Genomic DNA, 22,152 nt, shown 5'->3' with positions numbered 1-22,152 from the left:
ATATTTTTACTTCCAAAGTCCTTTTTCTGATTTTCTCCCTGTGAGTTAAATATTGTTTGTGCTATTAATAATGTTGTGTGTGTGTGTAGATTTGTCACTATTATTGAAATGCCCTATACTTCACTGTAGTATAGATTGTGGTGATCTAAACCTTGCTATTTTTAATGTATTCACATCAGACTTTTTATGTTTGTGGGACGGTAAGAATCATCATTTTTCCCTTAAGGTTATTGATGTAGTTTTAGTTTTAGTTTTAATAAAAAACATATAAAAATATGGCACCTTTGAAAAGACTATTTAAGAAGGTGTGTGTTTCCTTGTGGCATCTTGGTAGAAGTTGGAACTGAGACAGTGGTGGAAGTTATAAGAAGGGGCTAAGTGTGTCTCTTTCAGTTTAAGTAATAAGTAAACCCACTAAAGAATGAGCTGCCAACTTCCCATTCCTGCAAGTATTTTATCTTGTTTTTGGCATGCACTTGCCAGCGCTGTCCAATAGAACTTTCTCTGATGTTGGAACTACTCTATCTGTGCTGTCGTACATGGTAGCCACTGGCCACATGTGGCTATTCAGCCCTTGAAACGTGGCCACTGAAGAGTTGACTGTTGAGTTAAATTTAAATAGCCATGTGTGTAGCTTCTACTAGACACTTTCCTACTCAAAATGTGCTGTAAGAACCTGTAGTTTCTGCATCACCTTGGAACTTGTTAGAAATATGGCACTTGAGACCTTGAATCAGAGTCCACATGTTAACAAGAAGCCCTGGTGATTCAGAGGCTCATGAGCATTTAAAAGTCCCAGTGAAGATGGGGAGAAGTCTCCGAGGTAAAATAAGAGCTCATGTTGACTTAAAATCCCCATCATTCTTTCGATACTAAAAAAGTAACACATGCCTATAGAATATCATTTTCAGAGTGCTTTTTATACTTTTTCTCTCATTGTTAGGCATTTAGGTTGTTTTATACATACACACAGACACATATGTATATATACATGCATCTGTGTATAGATATAAAAATATCAATATCAGTATGTATATAAGGAGCTATATATAGATATGTAGTTACACACACACACACACATATATATATATGTAAAGGACCTTCAAGTTAAGGTTTTTTTTTCTCTCCAGGTTCTTGGTGATCATCTGGGGGAAAAAAGAATTTCAGGACACACCACATAAGCCAACCAGGCAACACCACTTTTTAGTTGAAAGGGAAAGTACACTTTCAAGAGAGAGAGAACGTGGGCAGGCTCAGAAAAAGAGCAGCTGCTTGGGGAGGAAGTGGTTCTTGGTCTTTTGAAGCCTTCCCAATTGATGGGAGCAATATTCAAGGGTAAGGGGTTGGCTTTTACCCAAGAATTTGGGTAGTAATTCCTAGAACTGGTTTCCCTCTCATTTTCATACTTTATTTGGTTGTTTTGGAGCTGTCATGGTGATTGCAAGACTGGAGAGATTCTAAAACCACCATGTAAATGATACTGTAATTAACAACAGTTCATGTAAGGTGACAGAGGTAGCTGACAAGCCAGTTGAAGCTGGTTCTTGCCTCCAGCAACCTGCAGTGTTTGAGTTCCACTGTAATATTAACTGTCCTTTAAAAATTGGTTAATTCGATGGACAAAAATAATATCTTATTTTTAAACATATTTCTGATTACTGTTATGGTTAATTTTTTTTCATATATTTTAGCCATATTTATTTCTTCCTTACTCATATTTCCCTGGGTAAGTTAAACTGTCTACACCTCAGTTTATTCATCTTAAGTTTCTGCGTAAGGTCATTGTGAAGACCAGATCGAGTTGATATATTTCGCACACTTAGAATAGTAGCTGCTATGTGAATGTTAGCTATTCCCGCTGTTGGTCTTTGAGTTTTCAATTTATGGTGCGTTTGCCCATGTTTTCAGCTGAGATCTCAGGTCTCTCTCTTTAGAGCCCTATGGAGCATTGACATCACTTCCTTCTTTACTAATGTTGGGAAAGAAATAGATTTTCCGATGCATGTGGTGATTATCATTTTTGAGGGTGATGGGTAGAAACAGATGAATACCCATTGGCGTTAAAGTTGAAGCCTCACCATATACTTTAGTCTGGTGACATTATCCCCGTTTCATAGGAAGGAAACAAATGTTGAGAAGGTTTAAGCAGCTTGTCTAGGGTGTGCCTGACTCCTCATCCTATGTCCCCTCCAGGCTGCTAGGGATCTGTCACTCATCTCTGAGTTGTCTTTTTTTGTCATTCATCTCGCCATCAGGGTCATATAGCCTGGTGATTTACATGGACTCTGGGGCCAGGTGGCTTGAGTTCAGGCCCTGGCTCTGTCACTTATGAGCTGTGTGACCTTGCCAGACACACTGACTTCACCTGTAAAACAAGGATGCTAATGGCACTTGTCTCAGGGAGTGCAGTGAGGAGTAAGTTAGTTAACGTGTAAATTATCTAGAACAGTAGTCTCGCACACAGGCAGTATGGCTTGCTGGCTGCCATGATCATAATCACCGTCATTAGAGCCACCTACAGACAAAAGGCCTGACTGACATGTTAGGGGTGTTGCCTTTTTGTTCACTGCACATCACCCCAGGGAGCAGAAGGGGCTCTTAGTGCGCGGAGAATATTTGCTTTTGTTCATTCTCTGCCACAGTGAACCGAAAAGGCATTTCATTAAAGGAAAATTATACCAATTCTGATTTGATTTTGTACAACAGACAGATCAGGAATCTGGACTCTCATGGTGCTCCTTAGAGAATATACTTTTTTGTTCTAATTCTTGGAATGAAGGGACTCACTGGTGGGGTCACCGTCACCTTCTACCACTGCCACCTCTTTCTTGGAAGCTGCTGAATGCCCCTGCAACAAGGCTACCTTTAGCCAAATACTGGCTCAATCTTGGGGCTCCTGTCCAGAAGTGTGCACAGTTCCCCCTGGAGATTTTTGTTGTTGAAGGTGCAAGAAGCATCCTAGATCCAGTGAATTGGGAAAAATAAGAGCAACACTTTGCTTTGAAATATGAAATCATTAGCAACAGGGTATCCCATTTCGAGAAGGACTGGCAGAACTGGCCTCAGCCTGCACTGTCGGGAGATCATTAGCAAATCCTCTTTTCCGAGGTTTTTATGATTTGTGATGGAGGCAGAAACATGCCCCTCACCCTTCATTCACTCCACAGGCATTTATTAAGCCCGTATGTGAGCTGGGCACTGTGCTCCCTCCTGCCCTACACTCAGGTTGATTTGTAACTGATGCCACTGTCATATCTTGGTGCCAGTTCTGCTTCTCCCAAACAAGACTGGGCAGCTCTCCTTAAGAAACCTCCACCTGCTGTGAAAGGCTGACGGTGATCATGATGGTGATGATAGAAGCTATTATTTATTGGATGTTTATCATTAGGTGCTATATTAAGTGATTTACATGCATTAACTATTCAAACAATATTTTTTATTGTCCACAATCTGGAAAGATGAAGAATCTGAGGTTTAGAAAGTTTGAAAAAAATGCCCAAGAACACATAGTTAACAACAGAAAGAACCAGAATTCAAATGTGGGCCAACCCACTGCAGAATCGAAGCCCTTCATTGCTCTACATTCTTCCTCCCATGACGTCATCCTCACTATTTCTCCATTTGCTCTCTTGAGCCTCCAAGGTTAGCCTTGATGTTCCTTCAGGTTTTTCATTAGTATTTTGTTTCATTTTTAATGAATACAGTTAGAATTATTAACTCAATGGGTGTGCCATTTACTTTGGGGGCATGTTCATTTGGCAGGTCTCTAGTGAAGTCCATGTGTCCATCGGTACTTGTATGAGTTTTTTCTTTAAGACGGTCCTGATGCTCAGTCTTGAGAGCATCCACATTTCCAGAACCGAGTTGAGAAGTAGAGACAGAGAACCAAGTGTGAGAGGAGACCTTGCAGACTTGTGTAGAGGAATAGAAGCAAATATAAAAATAAATAAATACATTAGCCTTCCTCCTTCCCACTTTCACATTGCATTGTTACGCTGTGTTGATTTAGAGAAAAAAGCATATAATTACAGGGAAAAGGGAGGTGATCCTGAATTCAGATGGAAGGGAAGTATCTCCCGGGACGAGGTTAAATAAGGGGAACAGGTGGCTTGAGGGCTGCAACAGAGGCAATATCGCATGAGTCAGGACTAAGGAGTTGTAGTCCAAATAATCTTTGAAATCCTTTGTCACTGAGCTAGGCTTTCCTTATTCTATAAAGGAGCTTAGCACCTTGAATGCTGTCCTTAGCTTTTCATGTCAGCAGCAAAATAACCAAGTAGCACTACATGACACTTCACTTAGGCACCAGCAAGGTCCTTACAAATTAGCATCACAATTCTGTGTGATGCTTAGCTTAGAGCTGTTATGTAACTTTTCCAGTGTGACAAGACTAAGAAGTATATATACTATCTACACATAAGTAATATAGTAGAATATTTGCTACATTGCTCCCTAAAGAGAGGGCACGTTAGTAAAAGCTAATGGCTGCATCCCTAAGATTTAGCCTCAGAGGAAATTTCTACTTCCTCTGGTGTTAAAAATCAAAAATGTTGGGGAGCTGAGTATTTTTTTTTCCTATTTTGCCCAAAAACATTTATTTCAGGATATGCCCTAAGAAATTAAGGCCGTGCACCTGTATGCATTTCCTCTCAGGTTTACATATAGTTAAATAATTGTTCATGTTTTAGAATTACAATTGTTTTTATTTTTATTTTTTTGTTTTTGTTTTGGAGTGTCCTGTCATCTTTTATTTTGTCTTGTGACTTCGCTCTCCCTGTCCTGTATCAGTGCCATAAGGAGAAAGGTCCATGTATCTTTATTAAGATAATCTCGATGTGCTAATGGGGATGAAGTCTATTGTTAAATTAATCATTTTCTAAATCCTCTGAGAAGCAGTATTTACTCTTCGGATTGAGATTTCAGGGCTGTGCATTGAGAAAATGTCAGGTCATTTAAAGTAGGAAAAGGAGCTTTTAACTGATGAAGATCTCTGTTTTTCCTAAGCAGCCTTCCTCCTTAAAACTGGGAAATAGGAGGCAATATTTGTCACAAAATCCTGCTGTTAAGCACTGGAAAATTCTGTTCTCTTTAGACCCTCCTTGGGGACGAGCAGGTGCCCGTGCTTTGAGTGACATCTCTGATATTTGTAGCCTGAGTATGGAGATCAATAGATACAAAACCTGAACAGCAAATGCCTGAACAAACAATGTCACCTGTGCCTATATTTGAGAGGTGGCTCAGTTTTCCTGGTTTGTTGATGTGCATAAAACCATCCTGGGGTTGCCTCCGAATGCCTTTGACATAGATTTGGGGAACAAAAATATTTTTCATCCATCAAGGAAGTCACTGGATGAAAAACCAACTGTACAAAGATACCAGTGTAAGTGTAAATAATTTTGATCAGTGGGAGTGTGGGAGGAAATTTCTTGTGCCACACAAATGACTTCCCAAATTAAACCTTCCCTGTTACCCTTGCAGAAAGGGGACTTGGGAGGAAGGAATCATTTGGTATTAATATTACCAATATCGGCATCAGTATCACATGAGCTCATGTAAGTTTCAGTCTGGCATATCATGTAATACAGAGGTTGGCATGGTTTTTCTGTCCAAGGCCAGAGAGCAAATATTTTCAGCTTTGAGGCCATATGGTCTCTCCGTTGCCACCACTCGATTCTGCTATCATACCGTAAAAGTAGCCATGAACAATTCATATGTGACTGAGGGTGGCCATGTTCCAATAAAATTTTATTTAGGAACACTGAAATTTGAATTTCATATATTTTTCACATGACACAAGATCTTCTGATTTTCAGCTATTTTAAAATGTGAACATCATTCTTAGCTCACAAAAAGAGCCACAGAGAAAAAGGCAGGGGGCCAACTTGAGCCCATGAGCTACAGTTAGCTGAACCCTGATATAATCTGTGTGTTTAGAGCCCTGACGGTATTTTTTTTATATATATATGCCAGGAAAAGTGTGATGCTTTCTACACAAGCCTTATATGCAGTTTGGGAATGGACTAAAGATGCCGCTTTGCAGAAAGCTGTTTTATTGAGATTTCTGAAAATCATTCTTACCAACACAAACATTTAACCTTCGCCCCTTCATTTATATGTTACATTTAAATTTCTACCCAGACCTGAGAACCAACTGAGAATGATTATTATGAGACATAAAGGGTCCTTGAACTCTTTCCTTTGGCTGTTTTGAAAGGTCATTTGCTTCATGTTAATTAGAACCCAGGAACATGCTGCTTCAGCTGCTAGTTTGGAAGGTATTATCATTAAGAAAATGATCTAATCAAGAGTTTGCTTGGGAGGTGGGGTGTAGACCTGCGGATTTGAAAACCTGGGAGGGTGAAATTACAGGGACACCCGACCGATAATTATAGGAAACTTCTCCCCAGGCATGAATGCAAAGCCTGAAATATGTCAGTTTTCCTATTTGAATCATTATACTCAACAAATGACAACATCTTGGGTGATATGTCAACATTTTCTTTCTGAATGAGTGTTAATTAGGTATTTTAGTGCTAAAATTATTTGTTACCTAAAACAGTCATACAACCTGGAAGTTCTCTGATTTTCATCATTCTATAACACATAATTTCTTTCTCTAGATATGATTGCTTTATACAAAAATGTATAAATCAGTTAATAAATCAGAAGTGTAATTATTAGAATCCAGGCTGAGTGCAGTGGCTCACGCCTGCAATCCTAGCACTATGGGAGGCTGAGACAGGAGGATTGCTAGAGGCCAGAAGTTTGAGACCAACCTGAGCAACGTAGACCCCATTTCTACGAAAAATAGAAAAGTCAGCTAGGCATGGTGGGGTGTGCCTGTAGTCCCAGCTGCTTGGGAGGCTGAGTCAGGAGGATCACTTAAGCCCAGGACTTTGAGGGTGCGGTAAGCAATGATAATGCCACTGCACTCTAGCCCAAGCCACAGAGCAAGATTCTGTCTCAAAAAAAAAAACCCAAAAGATAAACAAAAAAAATTATTAGACTCCATCATGATTCAGTAGTAAGAGTCTTCCTGAATTAGCCTCTTCATAGTACAGAGCTTTCTGAACGGGGCTCCTTCAAATTTTGAGCTTCAACTTACAAAGCAAAAAACTCCTCCCTTCTTCTTCCAACTCCCTAGAACAAATTTAGGTCAAGTGCCTGCCCAGCCCAGTTTTGTTCTAGGTGCTGGGAACAACCTTGTTTCCTGACTTTTACTATAATGTATTTGTTAAGCTTACTAGAGAGAATTTCTTCCTTGTGTCCCTCTCTTATTTTAAATGTTGAGACTTACTTTTATTTGTCTACCAGAAATATTTGGGGGGGGGTTGTGTGTGTGTGTGTGTTTTAATTTTTTTTTATTGTGGTAAAATATACACAACATAAAATTCACCATTTTTAACTGTACCATTCTGTGGCATCAAGGAAAGTCATGTTGTTGTGCAAACATCACCACCATCCATCTCTAGAACTTTATCTTCTTTCCCAACCAAAATTCTGTACCCGTTAAATGCGAACTCTCCATTCTCTGCACCCGCCAGTTCCTGACAGCCGCTGTTGTACTTTCTCTCTGTGAATTCAACTCTTCTGGGCACCTCATACAGTGTTTGTCCTTTTGTCACCGGCTTATTTCAGTTTTACACGATGTTCATTAGAAATGGTTTTTTAAAATTTTTTTTAAAAAAATGTGTAATTAAAATCTTAGTTTTAATTCAGTTAGGTGAAAGCTTATATATATCTTAAGAATCAATAGTGTTCCTAGTTCCTTCTAATTTTTTTAAAAAATGTGGTTGGAATAACCAAGAAACATTTTCATTTTGTTTTTGTCTTAGCCCAAAAATGAAGCATTTTATTGGCTGAAAAATCTTAAATATTACCATCTAACGAAGAGAAACAAAGTGCATTCTTTGTCAGGGGTCAGGAACTATTTCGAGAATGGTCCTGCTTTAAATTACTTTCTAAGGTCAATGAGAAATTATTAAGTAGGAAAATGAATTTTTGAGCTTAGGTTTAGAGGAAGATACATTACAATATTCTTAATTTTTCAAATAATTAAAGTAACGATGAGTAGGAAACAGATAATATCCCAACTGGGAGGACTTACTCTTTAAGGAAATGTGTAGACTTTTCTCCATACCATTCCCATGCCATCCTAATTTCATATTAATTCACACATTTTTTTCTTAAATGAAGAAACAGTGGTGTTCTCCCTCCTTGTTTTTAAACACCCCCAAGATCTGCTCTGAAGATTAAGAGCAGCAGGTGTCCTGCAGATAGAAAGAAGGAAGAGGGACAGGACTGTTAATACTGACTGCTGGGACCCGGTCTCCAGAGGCAATGCCAGCTGGGGACATGGCACTCCTGCCTGCATAATGACAGGTGGCAAGTCCCACCTCTCCTGCCTAATAGAAGGTTAATTTTAATAAGATGTAATTGACTGCAGAGTTTGAAATGTGGAGGAGTAGTATTGTGTTAATGAGCATTGTGCTCACAAAATGTGTTGTATACACAGACAGAAATGGGTCCTGAAAAATGTTTTTCCCTAATGAAGTGCATGTACCCAGGGCTCCAAAATCCCACTGGCCCTAAGCAAGTCAGGCCTTAACCTTTCCAGGGACTTCTCTGGACACGGTACATCTTTTACTTAGTTCTTCATGAAAAGCACAAAGGAATAACTTGAAAAGGATTGAACTTACATTATAGAGTGAGACTTGTATGTATTTTCACCGTCTCATCATCGTAAGGAAATTTAAATATGTTATAAATGGTGTACAGTGGAGCTCTGACATCAATATGTGTTTTTCAACTGACTGAAGAAGGCTAAAAATTGGTCTCAAGTTTAGCAAAACGACAACAGTGCGCTTGCTCAGTCTGGATCTTGTGTTTTCTAGCATTGTCCAGAATTTTCTAGATCTTTAAGAAGGGTTGTCCCTTTCCATAGGCTCTGCAGATGCACATCACCCCCGGAACTGGTTTTCTCTCTGCTTTCTACAGTTCTGTCTTTGTCTGTACCAAGTACTCTTTGTCGAATTTGCTCATTGTCTCTTACCTGTGTTTTCCTAGACCGTGGGTTGGATTCTCTATTGGTAGTAAATATAGATGTTTTATTATCTACTATATAATCAATGAAACAGTCACCATGGCCACAGACGTTTTCTTTATCATCCAGGGTTTGTTATGCTAGACAAGTACTTTATTCACTTACCCACAAATATTCACTGTAGGACAGGTGTGTGTGGAGACATAAGCAAGGGACAAAAGGGGGTGGAGAATCTGAGGCCTTCTTATTTCAAGAATGTTCTTTTTTAAGCACCAAAGGAGGCAAGAAAAGCTTCATCTGTCTCTGTGGGACCCCTTTTGATAAAAGGATTTGTTCTGTAAAACTTGGATTTAGACCAAAGGCCACACTCGAGGATCCAGAAGGCCACATGTGGCCTTAAGGTTGCAGGTTCCCCACCTTAAAATGGTGAAAAGAGTGGGCTATAAGATTTTCATAAAGACGAATAGCAGAGCAGATTGGATATTTTCATCCAACAAACATTTAGTGAATTCCTGCTATTGGGGATTCAATAGTGAGCAGAAGGACCACAAATCCCTGCCTTCATGAAGCGTACTTATTAATGGGCAGAGTATACACACACAGTATGCCAGGAGGGTCGAGAGGGGACAGATTGCCATTTTAAATGCTACAGTTATTTATGTAAAATCTATGACCTTTGTTCAACTACATCAAGTTCCGGTGTTAAAGGAAAAAATGACCTTTGACATGTACAGAGACATTTTTGGGGAGAAGCAAAAAGTGTGTCAGAAGCAGAATGAACAGGGCCAAAGAGGCACCTGTTCCCGAGGAGTCCTGCAGTTATTTAGAAAGTCAGTTTTGACACTCCCCCAAATCAACAGGATCAGCTTCTTGAGGCTGGGTTGTATTGTCAAAATTAGCCGTCACCAAGCCATTTCTTATCCTTACCAAACTGCATTCCTAGCAAACTGTCAAGCCATTTCTGCTTTGCTTGATGGAAGTTTTGCCATCATGAAAGTTCATTAGACTTTAGGACTTAAAATAGAGCAGGTATTTCCATGCAATGAAAAATGCTCTCTCTTTTGCAAGCAAGAAATATGGCATAAATTGCTTTTGCCCAACTGTGTGTGGCCAGTGTTTTGTTAAACGTTCTAATGTAGTCTGGATTTTATAATGTTAATGTTACATACCAATGGTACATTTCCAGCTAAATAATCTAACATGTGTATCCTTTTTCTAAACATAGAGGTGTATGAACCAGATTGTCTCTAGTTCTTAAATCACCTCCTGAAGGTGGGTTCTTTGCTTAAGGGATGCATTAAGTATATTAGGTCACTAGAGTAACTTCACAGTGCTTTATTACTAAATGCGCCACACCACTGGCATTTTTCCAACCAAATCCCTGATGGTGTAGCCTAATTTTAATATTAAATCTCTCTGAACCAAAGTCATATCTGTCTGGAAGGTTAGACTTTTAGAGCAATATATTAATAATTTACTACCAAATTACTGAGTCATTTGGCCTGCTTAAGTACCTAACCTAGTACCAACAAATTATTTAAGCACTCCTATGAGAAAAGCCTAGGGTTTTAGGTGGATACTTAAATGATGATTTTTATACATTTTCCACAGAGAAATATAATATTTTAGAATAATAACACTTTATGTCTAAGTACTTTAAATTCTTGTTTCTTATCGGACATAATTCCTGCAGCAATCTTTACTTTGTTTTATTGCTTTAATGTACATAAAGAGTCTTTCAAAAGACCTAGTCTTTGCTCTCTTTCCCCACATGCAAAATATTATCAAGGTCAAATCAACCAATTAGAGAAAATACGTATGTGCAAATGACCCTTTTTTTTGCAGCGTCAAAATTTCTCTTAGGGTATTCTGTTTGACATTTCAGTTAGAATTAATTTTCTTCATAAAAATGACAACATTACAGAAGAAATTTAAATTAATCCCCCAAATTTTTTTTAAGAAAACTAATCAGGCCGATTGTGGTGGCTCACGCCTGTAATCCTAGCACTCTGGGAGGCCGAGGCAGGCAGATGGCTTGAGGTCGGGAGTTCAAAACCAGCCTGAGCAAGAGCGAGACCCCGTCTCTACTAAAAATAGAAAGAAATTAATTGGCCAACTAAAACTATGTAGGAAAAATATTTTCTAGGCATGGTGGCGCATGCCTGTAGTCCCAGCTACTTGGGAGGCTGAGGCAGGAGGATCACTTGAGCCCAGGAGTCTGAGGTTGCTGTGAGCTGACGTCACGGGGCACTATAGCCCAGGCAACAGAATGAGACTCTGTCTCAAAAAAAAAAAAAAAAAAAAGAAAAGAAAACGAATGTAACCCTACCTTTTCTATTATTTTTCTTATATACATGAATATATGTATATATGGAGATTAGTTGAGGTTTGGTTTTCTTTTTCTTTTTTTTTTTTTGAGACAGAATCTTGCTTTGTTGCCCAGGCTAGAGTGAGTGCTGTGGCGTCAGCCTAGCTCACAGCAACCTCAAACTCCTGGGCTCAAGCGATCCTCCTGCCTCAGCCTCCCGAGTAGCTGGGACTACAGGCATGCACCACCATGCCCAGCTAATTTTTTTTCTATATATATTAGTTGGCCAATTAATTTCTATTTATAGTTAAGACAGGGTCTCGCTCTTGCTCAGGCTGGTTTTGAACTGCTGACCTTGAGCGATCCACCCGCCTCGGCCTCCCAGAGTGCTAGGATTACAGGCGTGAGCCACGGCGCCTGGCCTGAGGTTTGGTTTTCTTTGTTTTAGCAAATGAAGTTGTCATAAACATTTGTCTATAATCTTTTCCCATCTTTGTAACTATTTTTAAGGTTGTCTAATAGTCTACTAAGTATATGGACCACAATTTAAGAATTGTCTTAAGCTAGTTCCTAGAGGCGAAATTATTAGCCTCGATATATCTAAATACATGTCTACATACCAACAGAAAGTAAAATTGTCTTCCCAAAGGGTGGTATGAAAGTCAAAAACTATTAACAAAGCGTGAAAGTATCAGTTTAAGCGTATCCTTCTGACATTGTGAATCCGTATTTCGCAAAGAGGAAAATGGAATTGTGTTTAATTTACTGAGGATGAACACTTTTTGCAGATTCCTATGACTATTTGATTTTTTTGGTAAGTTTTCTACTCACGGCCTTTGTCTATTTAAACCTATTTATCCCTTTTTGTTTTTCTTAGCAATTAGTATGACTTGTATATCTGCAAAGAAAATACTAGAAGGCAAATTCTTTAAGGACTGAAGCCATATCCCTTTTCACAGTCAATTCCCCGGAGGCCACATATATTGGCTATTCATTAATGTTTGTGGATTGATTATTCATTGCCAACTGGGAGAACTTGCCTTGAAAAGCCAACAGCCCACCTTTGTTTCCCTGTTTTGCCTGGCATTTGGATGGACCATCTGTTGACATGACCTTTATTTAGTAGTCAAGAGCTCATTAAGCTGTTCCAGAGTTTTATATTTGCCCAGGTATTCAGTTGCATTCCTTTTAAACATACTACCCAAAATTGCCCGAAGAAATATCTTCCTCTTGTACTGACTTGATTTTTAAAACATTGTGTCTTACTAGAAATTACATGTATAGTCACGTTTTCTGCTATAAACTCGAACGCCCTCCCTACAGGAATGGTAGCTGTGATGCATGAGACTTAATAGTAAACATTCAAACAATATGTCATGTTTACAATGTATCTGGAACTATCTGTAGGAAAGTTTTCAAGAGGGTCCTTTCTAGTAGTTTCTATTTAGGCTGCTCATTTGACAAAGGGGGGAATCAGCCTGGGATGTATTTACATGACTTGCCTTTGGCCATGCAATGAGTCACTGCAGTTTTAGGATTGGCACTTTAAGTTCCTGGAATGAAGAAGTGAAATTAATGGGAAAAGAGGGTTCACAGAAAATAAGCTGTAATCATATTTTCAAAAAATGAAAATGTCTTTTAAATTCCTTGGAAGAAGGATGTTATATAAATTTTAAGTATAATGACCTGTTTTTTTTTGGAGTGGCTTGCTTGTTATGAAACATGGTTATTTAATCAACTGACCTATCGTTGACATTTGCACTAAGTTAGTGAACTTGGCATTTATTGAGGTTTATGATAAAACACCAGGGATATCTTCAAGCTGAAGTCCTTGTGTTATTCTTTTATTCATTATAAATATTTATTGTCCATTCACCGTGGGCAGGCAGATTTGTGTTGGTGGGTTTTGTTGTTGTTGTGTGGGGTTTTTTTTGTTTTTATTAGGGAAGTGACATGAGCACTTTTAGGAATGCTTAAGAATGTTCACAAATGTTTAGGAATGCAAAGGAAGACCCCCTAAGAGTGGGAGAGATTTAAGATCTGGAAAGTAGTGAGAGAGCAGAGGCTGTCTGTTAACCCTTACTCAGCCATGCAACAAATGTTTGCAGAGCATGTATTCCATGCCTGGGCATTGTTCTAGGCATTTGGGATATATGAGTAAATGAAACAGAAAAAAAATTCTTTGCCCTCATGGGTGTTATATTTTAGTGGAGGGACAGACACTAAACAATGTAATAAGTAAATTATATGTTAAAATGTAAAAGCACTATTTACCAAGAAAGAAAAAAAAACAACAGGGTAAGTGAGATTGGAGACACTGAAGGGCAGTGGGGATTATAATTCTAAGTAAGATGGTTGCAGTTAGACCTCATAAGAAGGAAATCTTTGAGCAAAGACTTAGAGGAGGTGATAGCGTTAGTAGTGTAGAAGAGTTGTGGTTGATGGCTTCCAAATTGCAAATTGTCCTCTCGGAGAGGAGAGTTCCTGGTGCCTGTGAGGGCTGTCCAGGAGGCCATCAAGGCTGGGGCAGAAAGAAAGCAGAAGACAGGTGGCAGGGAGAGGGTGTAGAAGTTGGGAGGAGGAGAGGAGATCCTAGCAAAGTAGACTTAGGAGAAGTAGTGCGTGGGGTGAGAGAAAAACCAAGAGAACTCAGAAATCAAGTTGAGAAGGCAAATAGGAAACAGGGAGTGATCATCTCTGCTAAATGTTACTGATGGGTTGAGATGAGTGCTGCGAAATTGATCAATGGGTAGAGCCTTGGATTATTGACTACTTTGATGAGCAGTTTTAGCAGAGTGGTGGGAGTGAAGAGGTTTAAGAGAGAACTGGAAGAAGAGCATTGGAGTTGAGTAGAGGCAACCTTTTCAGGAATTTTTTCCTGCAAAGGAGAACAAAGAAATGGTTGGGAGCTGGCAGAGAAAATGGAGCCAAGGGAAGGTTTTCTTAGGGAGAGAGAAATAATAGCATGTGTATATACTGATTGGAATGATCGAGTAGAAAGCCTCAGTGTAGCAGTGTCCACACGGAGTTTCCAGCAGAATCGAGACCCACCATGAATTTCTATACCCAAAATTTCCTACACAAAATTTGTTCACTCCTTTCTTCCTATTTAACTCAATTTTCTTCAACAATATATTGAGACAGTCCCACTTCCCCAGGTCACTGTATTTCTGCTTCTTGACTACCTGTTTCTAGTATCATGAAAGGAGAGGTGAATTTTTTCATAAGAAATCATAGTAGCATGAAAAATACTTATTATCTATTACCATCAGTAAATATATAAAGGCCTAGAAAACCCCCCCTACACACACACACACACACACACACACACACACACAAACATAATGTTGTAATTATGAAGGAAAATTATTTAGCCTAGGTATGAAATCCAAAACTCAACATAAATTGGCCATCTAATTTCAACTTTGTCAAAATGATTCTTTTTGACAATGTCAGATGTTGCAACTATTGGACAGAGGCTATTCTACAAAATATAAATAGCCATCACACCCTCACTTCAAGGAATAATTTGGTGATAATAGTGTTTTGTGTATTACCCTTAGAATTATATGAGTCACGTGTCTGAACTTTATACTTTTTAGTAACTTCAGCTTCAGAGCTGAAAATTAGCAACTGCTCCAATTGAACTGAAAGAAGACGCTTGAATTCTAGCCAGCTCCAGGCAGAATTAGCTGCCAGCGAGGCTACTGAAGGCCAGCTTGCCAAAGTTACATTCATTTTCAGAGAGCAAAATTTAAATAGTTCCTTGACTTCCATTGTTTTCCCATTCTACTTATCCGCTTTCCATTGTAGATAAGTAATGAAAAGTAAGCTTCACAATGTTGAGATACTCCGAAGTGAGGAAAATTTCAGAGGAGTTGCAGCCAAATCTATAAACTCTTTTTTCCACAAAACGGCATTTTACATTAGTGAATGGGAAATTATCTGTGTTTCAATGGACCTTCACTGTGGCTTTTGGAAAGATACAATTTGAAAATTTACAAAGATGTGTGCGTATCTGGAGGGGAAAGAATGCCAAGAGCTTCGTAAAGATAAAGCTAAGAATTTGAAAGTTGTCGTAGTGTTTTATGATGATTAGAAATGGCTATACATGTGACTGGCAGACAGAAAGAGATGTGCTTTTGATTAATAGGAGCATCAGCGTATGTAGGGATTGTTCCAGCTTTTATTTTTACAAGCTGATGCATTCATGGGACTTGAATCCTGACTGCTCAAAGTTGACACCTGACTCCATGGATTATTTGCTTTGTAACTTTGGTCCAGTATCTTCACTTTTCCATGTCCCAGTTTTCTCATCAGTAAAAATGAAGATAATTAGCGATTAAATTAGGTAATACTTGTGAGTTCAGCACAATGCCTAACACAATGCAAGCATTGATGCAATTGTTTTGTTCCTGTACGTAGCCTAATCTTAATAAATAGATTGTGCACATTATTAGTGTAATGTAGAACAATCACAAAAACACATGCTTTAGCTCCTTAGAGAGCTAGTCTTGGAAGGAAGAAAATCCAAGAACTCTGTTTAAATCTCAGAACACATGATGTTTCCAATAATGTGACGTTTATTGACGACAACGTAAATGTCACTCTTAATTAAATCACACATGTGGAAGTAGTTTTCCTGTGAGGCCATGCCATATAAATGAAGGAGATGTATATTCTCGGCGGTCTTGAGTATGTACCACATGTAGAGTGAGAGAGAAAGAGAGGATAGAGAGAGAAAGATTGAGAAAGCTTAAATAAATCTTTCAGAAAATGTAGCATATTAGTTACACTGACCTCTTTTCAATTCCTCACACATGCTAAATGTTTCTTGACCTCAGGGCCTTAGCGTATGTTGTTCCCTCTGCCTGGATATCTCTTTTCTCAGTGCATTCTGGGGCTGACATTTTTCTTTTATCCTTGGGGTTTCAACTTGGTGTCATCTCACACTGTCATCTTATAACTGTAACTAAAATACCATCCCTTTCCCCATCATTGGACTATTGCAGCCTATTTTATGTCTTTTCTGCCATTTTCTGCTACCTTTTAAAATCAAATCAGTCTCCTTCACTAAAATATTAAGCTCCATGATAAAAAAGGAAGCTTTAATCTTTTTCACAGTCATATTTTCAACATTTAGCTTACAGTTATAACACAAAGTTTCAAAATAGTGTTCAATAATTGCATGTGGTTTTTGTTTTTCTGTGTGTTTTGTTTTGTGTGTATGTGTGTGTGTGTGAAATTTACTCTCTTCATTGGTATATGCCATACACTAGGCTTACAGATTTTCCTATTCTCTTGAGATAATTGAAGCTAACATTTTAGCTGTTACATAATCATAAAAGTATCGCACAAGGATGACCTTGCAAAGATTTATTACCATCACCTCAGTTACTATTTTGACATTAAGCCAAATGATAGGCCAGTCACATTTGAGGTTTTCTTTATCGTATAAATTTGCATAGTAATTACATGCCATTTGCAAACTAAAGTATACAATATTTATGAAAATGTGCTTTATCTCAGCACCCTATATCATTTTTGGATTTTTAGAGTTAGGATTCTCTCATTATGCATAAGTGGTTTATGGTTTTGTTTATGCAGAAACCCATCAAGCCGGGGATAACAATTCACATTTCTTAGATCTAAATGGCATCACAGAACAAAAGTTAATTCTTCTAAGCTGTAAAAAGAGATGACGACAGTATGAAAAATGAAAGAATTATCGTCACCTGCTAGCAGACAATACAAGAAAGAACCCTTTCTATTCGGTCCTTGTCCTTAGAAGTCTACCCCATTTTCAAAAAATTTTTATTTTAAAAGATGAGAGCATGACCAGTCTTTTAAAGGCAATGGGATATCTGTCCCATGGCAGGTTTGGGGGAAATAATTGAAGTCAAATTTGTCATTGGGTTAGCACAGTTCTTTGCATGTTGAGGTACATTGAAGTCTTGATGATGATCTTGGGATATAGTTTTGTCTAGAATCAGGCCTTGGGATACCATGAGAAATTGATGTTACTCAAGAAGATTGCTTTAGATTTCCACAAGAAGATTTCCTATATACATAGATGTCACAATTTGGGATCCAAGATGCAACTTTCAAATAGGCTCACAACTCATATCCTTTCAGGTTTAAAAGAGAAAATACAGGAATCCTCAAGAAAACTGTTGTTGAAAAATATACATGACTGTGAAACAGTAGAGTACAACATCAAAAAAACAAGCTTCTTAAATACAAATCAAACGTGTTAAAGGAAGGGGGTGATGATGGTTTTATTGTGCAAATATTTTGACATAAAATCAGAAAAAGAAAGAGTAGATAAAAGCATAAGTTAATCTGATTAAATGGAATTTTCCTATAAGTAAAGAACACCTATTTAGAGTGAGACTTCTGAGGATAAAAGTAGAAGATGCTGGGATGGACTATTGATGATGAGGTGCAAGTTACATTCTAGAATTGTACCATTAGGAGGGCAAATATTGAGATGTAGAAAGGGAAATGTGAGTAGCTGAAAATGTGATGTACTTACAAGGACAAATACTGCAAAAGACCAGCTAATCACATTATAGGCACGGTAAAGATCAAGGGTACATCCTGTAATGAACCTATTCCGGAGTTAGGGAAATGACTGCCAGCTGTTCCTGATTGAAGACTACTTGAGGCACAATGACCCAGAAAATCCATATGGTACCAAAGGCAAAAGCTTAATTAGATATATCACTTCTAACTGCATAAATCCACACTCCCAAAAGGAAGGAGATTAATTGTAAGGCGTTATGTTAGGAGGGTGACTTTCAAAGATGAACAACTTTGGAGATTGAAACATGCTACTATTGAACAGTGGTTATCTTTGGGTGGGATAATTTAAGGGAATGTTTTTTTTTTGTCCCTCTCTTTTGATACCAGGTACCTATAATTTCTATAATGAAAAATATTTTGAAAATATATACTGTTATGGATAAAAGGAATCAAGGTCATCTGGCTCCTTCTATAAGCTACTTTAAGGATCAGTTCATTGTCACATCGCCTATCATAAAATAGTCAAGGATTAATAAATTGTTGCAAATGGTCAAAAGATCACTGCCAAAAGTCAATGAAGATTTTTTTTTTTTAACTGTGTAATTATTTAAGCCTACAAACCAGTCACAAAATGACTATGCAACACAAGAGCTACATCTGATTATTAGCAAAGGACTTTTAAAATCTCATTTAAAAAGGAATGAGATCACACAAAATTATGTGTGTGTTATGCTGTCTCTCTCAGTATGTACTTCCTGTCATTACTCAGTTCTTAATGACAAAAACTTTGTATCTTCACTGAGGTGTTGTCTGAACCTTTAGTGGGGTGATTGGGTCTAAAATGCTAAGACTGGTGACAATGGGGCCCAGACAAAGGATATAATTGTGCTTTATGGTCATTTCTACTGTACTGCCAATGCTTTAAGAAGCCCTCTGGAAAAACTAGGAATCCCCTACTATGTCTGTCTCTGTTGAAAGACTCATTATTCCCTTGTAAATTTTGCTTCTACAAAAAAGTTGCAATGCATTTCTATCCTCCATGCATTTTACATTCACTTTGTAACAATAAGCAATCCATTTATTAATTTATGTCGTGATACTGCAATTAAAGTACAGTTGATCTCTAACTTTTTTGCTGAAGCCCCTATCCTACGTATTTTCTAGCATTTAGGTGATGAAGATTGGTATTAGCCCAAGGTCGGAGGGGCGAGGAGATTTTTATAAAAACACCTTTTTATTTCATTTGCCTGAGACTTTACGAAATAATATCCCATCACATTCAAATAAATGCAGTTTGGAATGCAGCAAAAGAATTTTTATGTTGACTCTAAGAAATCTGAAAGTGTGTATTTGTTCATTAGTAAGAAATTAATAACTCCATAGTATCTTTCCTTCTCAAACCCCTGTCACCTTATTTGCAAGCAGGGTTTGGGCTCAATTATTCTGTGAATTTTAACTGAAGCTAATAAATCAACCAAGCTTTGAAATTTCTTCCTAAGTATTGTAACAATTTACACTGCTATTTATGCCAGTGGCTTTATCTCAAATGGTAGTTTCTCAGTTGGAGAAGCAGTTCAAAGTCATTTTGAGCTCAGTTAATCTCATGGCTTTATAGAGCTGTGATTACTTTCATGTCCTTATTAAATGGCCAAATCTCTCTCTCCGCATCTTGTTAGGGAAGTCACAGACAACAAAGAGCCGTATCATATCCGATGAGCATTATTTGATTTCGGCTGTGCCATATTGCATGTGATATTTATTATCTGTGAATTGCTTTATGGCATGGGATATACTTTCTGCGGCGGGTAATGAATGGAAAGGGATTATTAAATGGGGAGATTACCGTGCTTTGTTTTGGAGAGACTGTCTCATCTGAAACAGAAGCAAACATACCGTGGGCCCGGTTACTATAGAACCGAAAAGACCTTTCCAGCTGTTTACACTTCGGATGTAAAAGGGCAATTTGACTTAGACTAACAGTGTGATGTGAGCATCTGCGTAAAAAGGCTACATATGGAGCATGCCCAGTGCGGAGTACGTCCTCCTCCCCCTCCCTCCCCCGCCCCCTCCAGATCTCCAAAGATAAGGCTTGAACTTTGCACTCGCAAATGTCACTGCATACGTTTTTGCACTAGTTTTTTTTTTTTTTTTTAAGGTTCTCTTACAACTAATTTCCTTTATCAACGCGAGGGCGAGGAAGAAAATGCTTAGGGTTATGAGATGCATTAAGTTTACAGCGAGTTGATACCGGTCTTTGAATGCACTTGAAGTGCTCTTTATGTTTAAAGCAACATAAAGCACTCGAGTGTGTGTTTTCCGCCCCCCCCCCCCCCGGAATGGGAAAATAAGAATCTCCTTGGATGGGAGTCCTCCCGGGCAGGGAGTGAAAGCCCCCGGAGGCAGAAGGGGACGAGAAGAGGGGCTTGCCCAGAGCATGGATTGGAAGGGAGCTCGGGCTCTCCAGGGCTCAGCGCGCACTGACAACCTGCGCCCCGGGCTGCAGCTGCGGACGATAAAGCTGCTGTCTGGCTCATGAAGGCCACCTGGATTAGGCTTCTGAAAAGAGCCAAGGGAGGAAGGCTGAAGAATTCCGACATCTGTGTAAGCACAGGGGCTTTCGTTTGGGGAGACGTTTGTTTTTGTCTTTTGCTCTTCTGTTGTTGTAGTGAATGCAGGTAGAGGGGGTGGATGGATTGAGTTAATCTGATCACGATTGCAAGAGAGGGAGCTAGGGAGAGTCCTATCTTTTTTTTGGTGATTTACTGCCAGATGAGCTATCCCAGGCAGGTGTTTTCTGTACAGCTTCTATTAAATCTATGTAAGGATTTTAAAAAAATGTATTGCTGGAAGATTGGAGCGAAGTTAGCTGCTAGTGTCTTACAGTTTTGTCGGAAAAGGTAGCAGGTGTACAAAAAGACATAAAAGGTTTCTGAAGATGAAAGTGGGAGTCCTATCGTGGTTAGTGACATTTTGGAGAGTTCAAGTTTATACCTCGTTAGACTTTTTTATGGTTTTGTTAGGCTTAATGTCTTGCTAATTTTCAGTACTTGCTTTAGCATGTAGATCGTTCTTGAAGCTATCCTTGAAACCCATGGGTGCCCTTCAGCTCTGCACTGCACCACCGAGCTGGTTTGATTATCAAGAAACTTGTTCTGGCTTTCAGAAAGGGGAGTTTTGGGAATCTAAGGCTTGGGAAGGAATGGCAACTATCAGTGAACACAACTCTCCTAGTGATCAAATGGTCTGCAAACCACAGCGTGATTTTCTAGATGGATTGCTGCAAAATGGATTATTTTCTTCTCTTTTCAGGAATGTATAGAATCATTCTGGAAGCTCGCTGCTGTGGTGGATGAGACATTTCCAATGCAAACATCATAGATTGAGTCTATTTTAAAATGTACATTTTCCTCTCCAGGGTTCGGCAGACTCCTACACCAGCCGTCCATCCGATTCAGATGTATCTCTGGAGGAGGACCGGGAGGCAGTGCGCAGAGAAGCTCAGCGGCAGGCCCAGGCACAGTTGGAGAAAGCAAAGGTAAGACCATTTCTTCCCTGCCAAGATCTGTCTTTGCAAGTTGTGCTGTGCAGGTGATGGACCACCTGTGGAAGTTTCCCCTAAAGCTTATGTTTGGTCTATTAGAGTGATCCCTTGTCTGGTTTAAAAAAGAAATGGAGCATGTTTTCTTAGTACAAAAAGGAAGTGTGGTATCTAAGAGTAGGTCTTTACTTTTGTGTTGTATTATAAGCCAAATAATTTGTTTCCCTGGGTGGATGGCTTATTTAGACACACCCAAAAATATTCCTAAATGTATAAAGAGGAAAAATTGCATCCAAGATCAAGATAGTTGACATCATTTTTCCCAGTAATCCATATCTCTGTTTAAAAAACAGATCCTTAGACTTGAAAAATCTTTGCCCCAAATTTTGCTCCATAGGTGTTTTACAATGTCGTCGTCTTATTTAAAATACCGATCACATTATGCTTTTCAAGAATAAAGCAGCAAAGGATTTTATTGATTAAAAAAGTTTCTTTCCTTGGAACACTTTTTTCTCCATTTCATCATAATGAAGCATGTTTACATAGAGGAAACCAGATATGAAATATGTAATTGCAGGATTTATCTCAGGCTGTGTTTCATTTCACTAATTGTAATGATTTGAATTCTTTTGTCCATGTGGTCATTTGAACAGCAGCTATTTCTAAAGCATAGACTGTCACCCAACTTGAAGGTGGCTTGGTTTGTGGGCTACTCAATAGCTTCCGAATGAACATATT

The 22,152-nt window shown here is 38.6% G+C and overlaps 1 protein-coding gene across 8 annotated transcripts in view; it reads left to right on the top strand.

Moving 5' to 3' along the window:
* Positions 1-22,152, top strand: part of CACNB2 (calcium voltage-gated channel auxiliary subunit beta 2) — a 316,986-nt gene that overhangs the window by 183,200 nt on the left and 111,634 nt on the right. For 6 of the 8 annotated variants that reach the window (XM_012748652.3, XM_012748654.2, XM_012748651.2 and 3 more), the window contains exon 3: positions 21,292-21,411. In XM_012748652.3, the coding sequence (XP_012604106.1) occupies positions 21,292-21,411 (120 nt within the window). Of the gene's footprint in view, positions 1-11,966; positions 20,478-21,291; positions 21,412-22,152 lie in introns of those variants that run through there. The other 2 variants (XM_012748662.3, XM_012748656.3) reach the window with 2 other exon arrangements.

This window comes from Microcebus murinus, chromosome 25, assembly GCF_040939455.1.
Source record: "Microcebus murinus isolate Inina chromosome 25, M.murinus_Inina_mat1.0, whole genome shotgun sequence".
NCBI lineage: Eukaryota > Metazoa > Chordata > Mammalia > Primates > Cheirogaleidae > Microcebus > Microcebus murinus.
The sequence above is the reverse complement of the archived record's forward strand: the minus strand, read 5'-3'. Positions and strand labels throughout refer to the sequence as shown.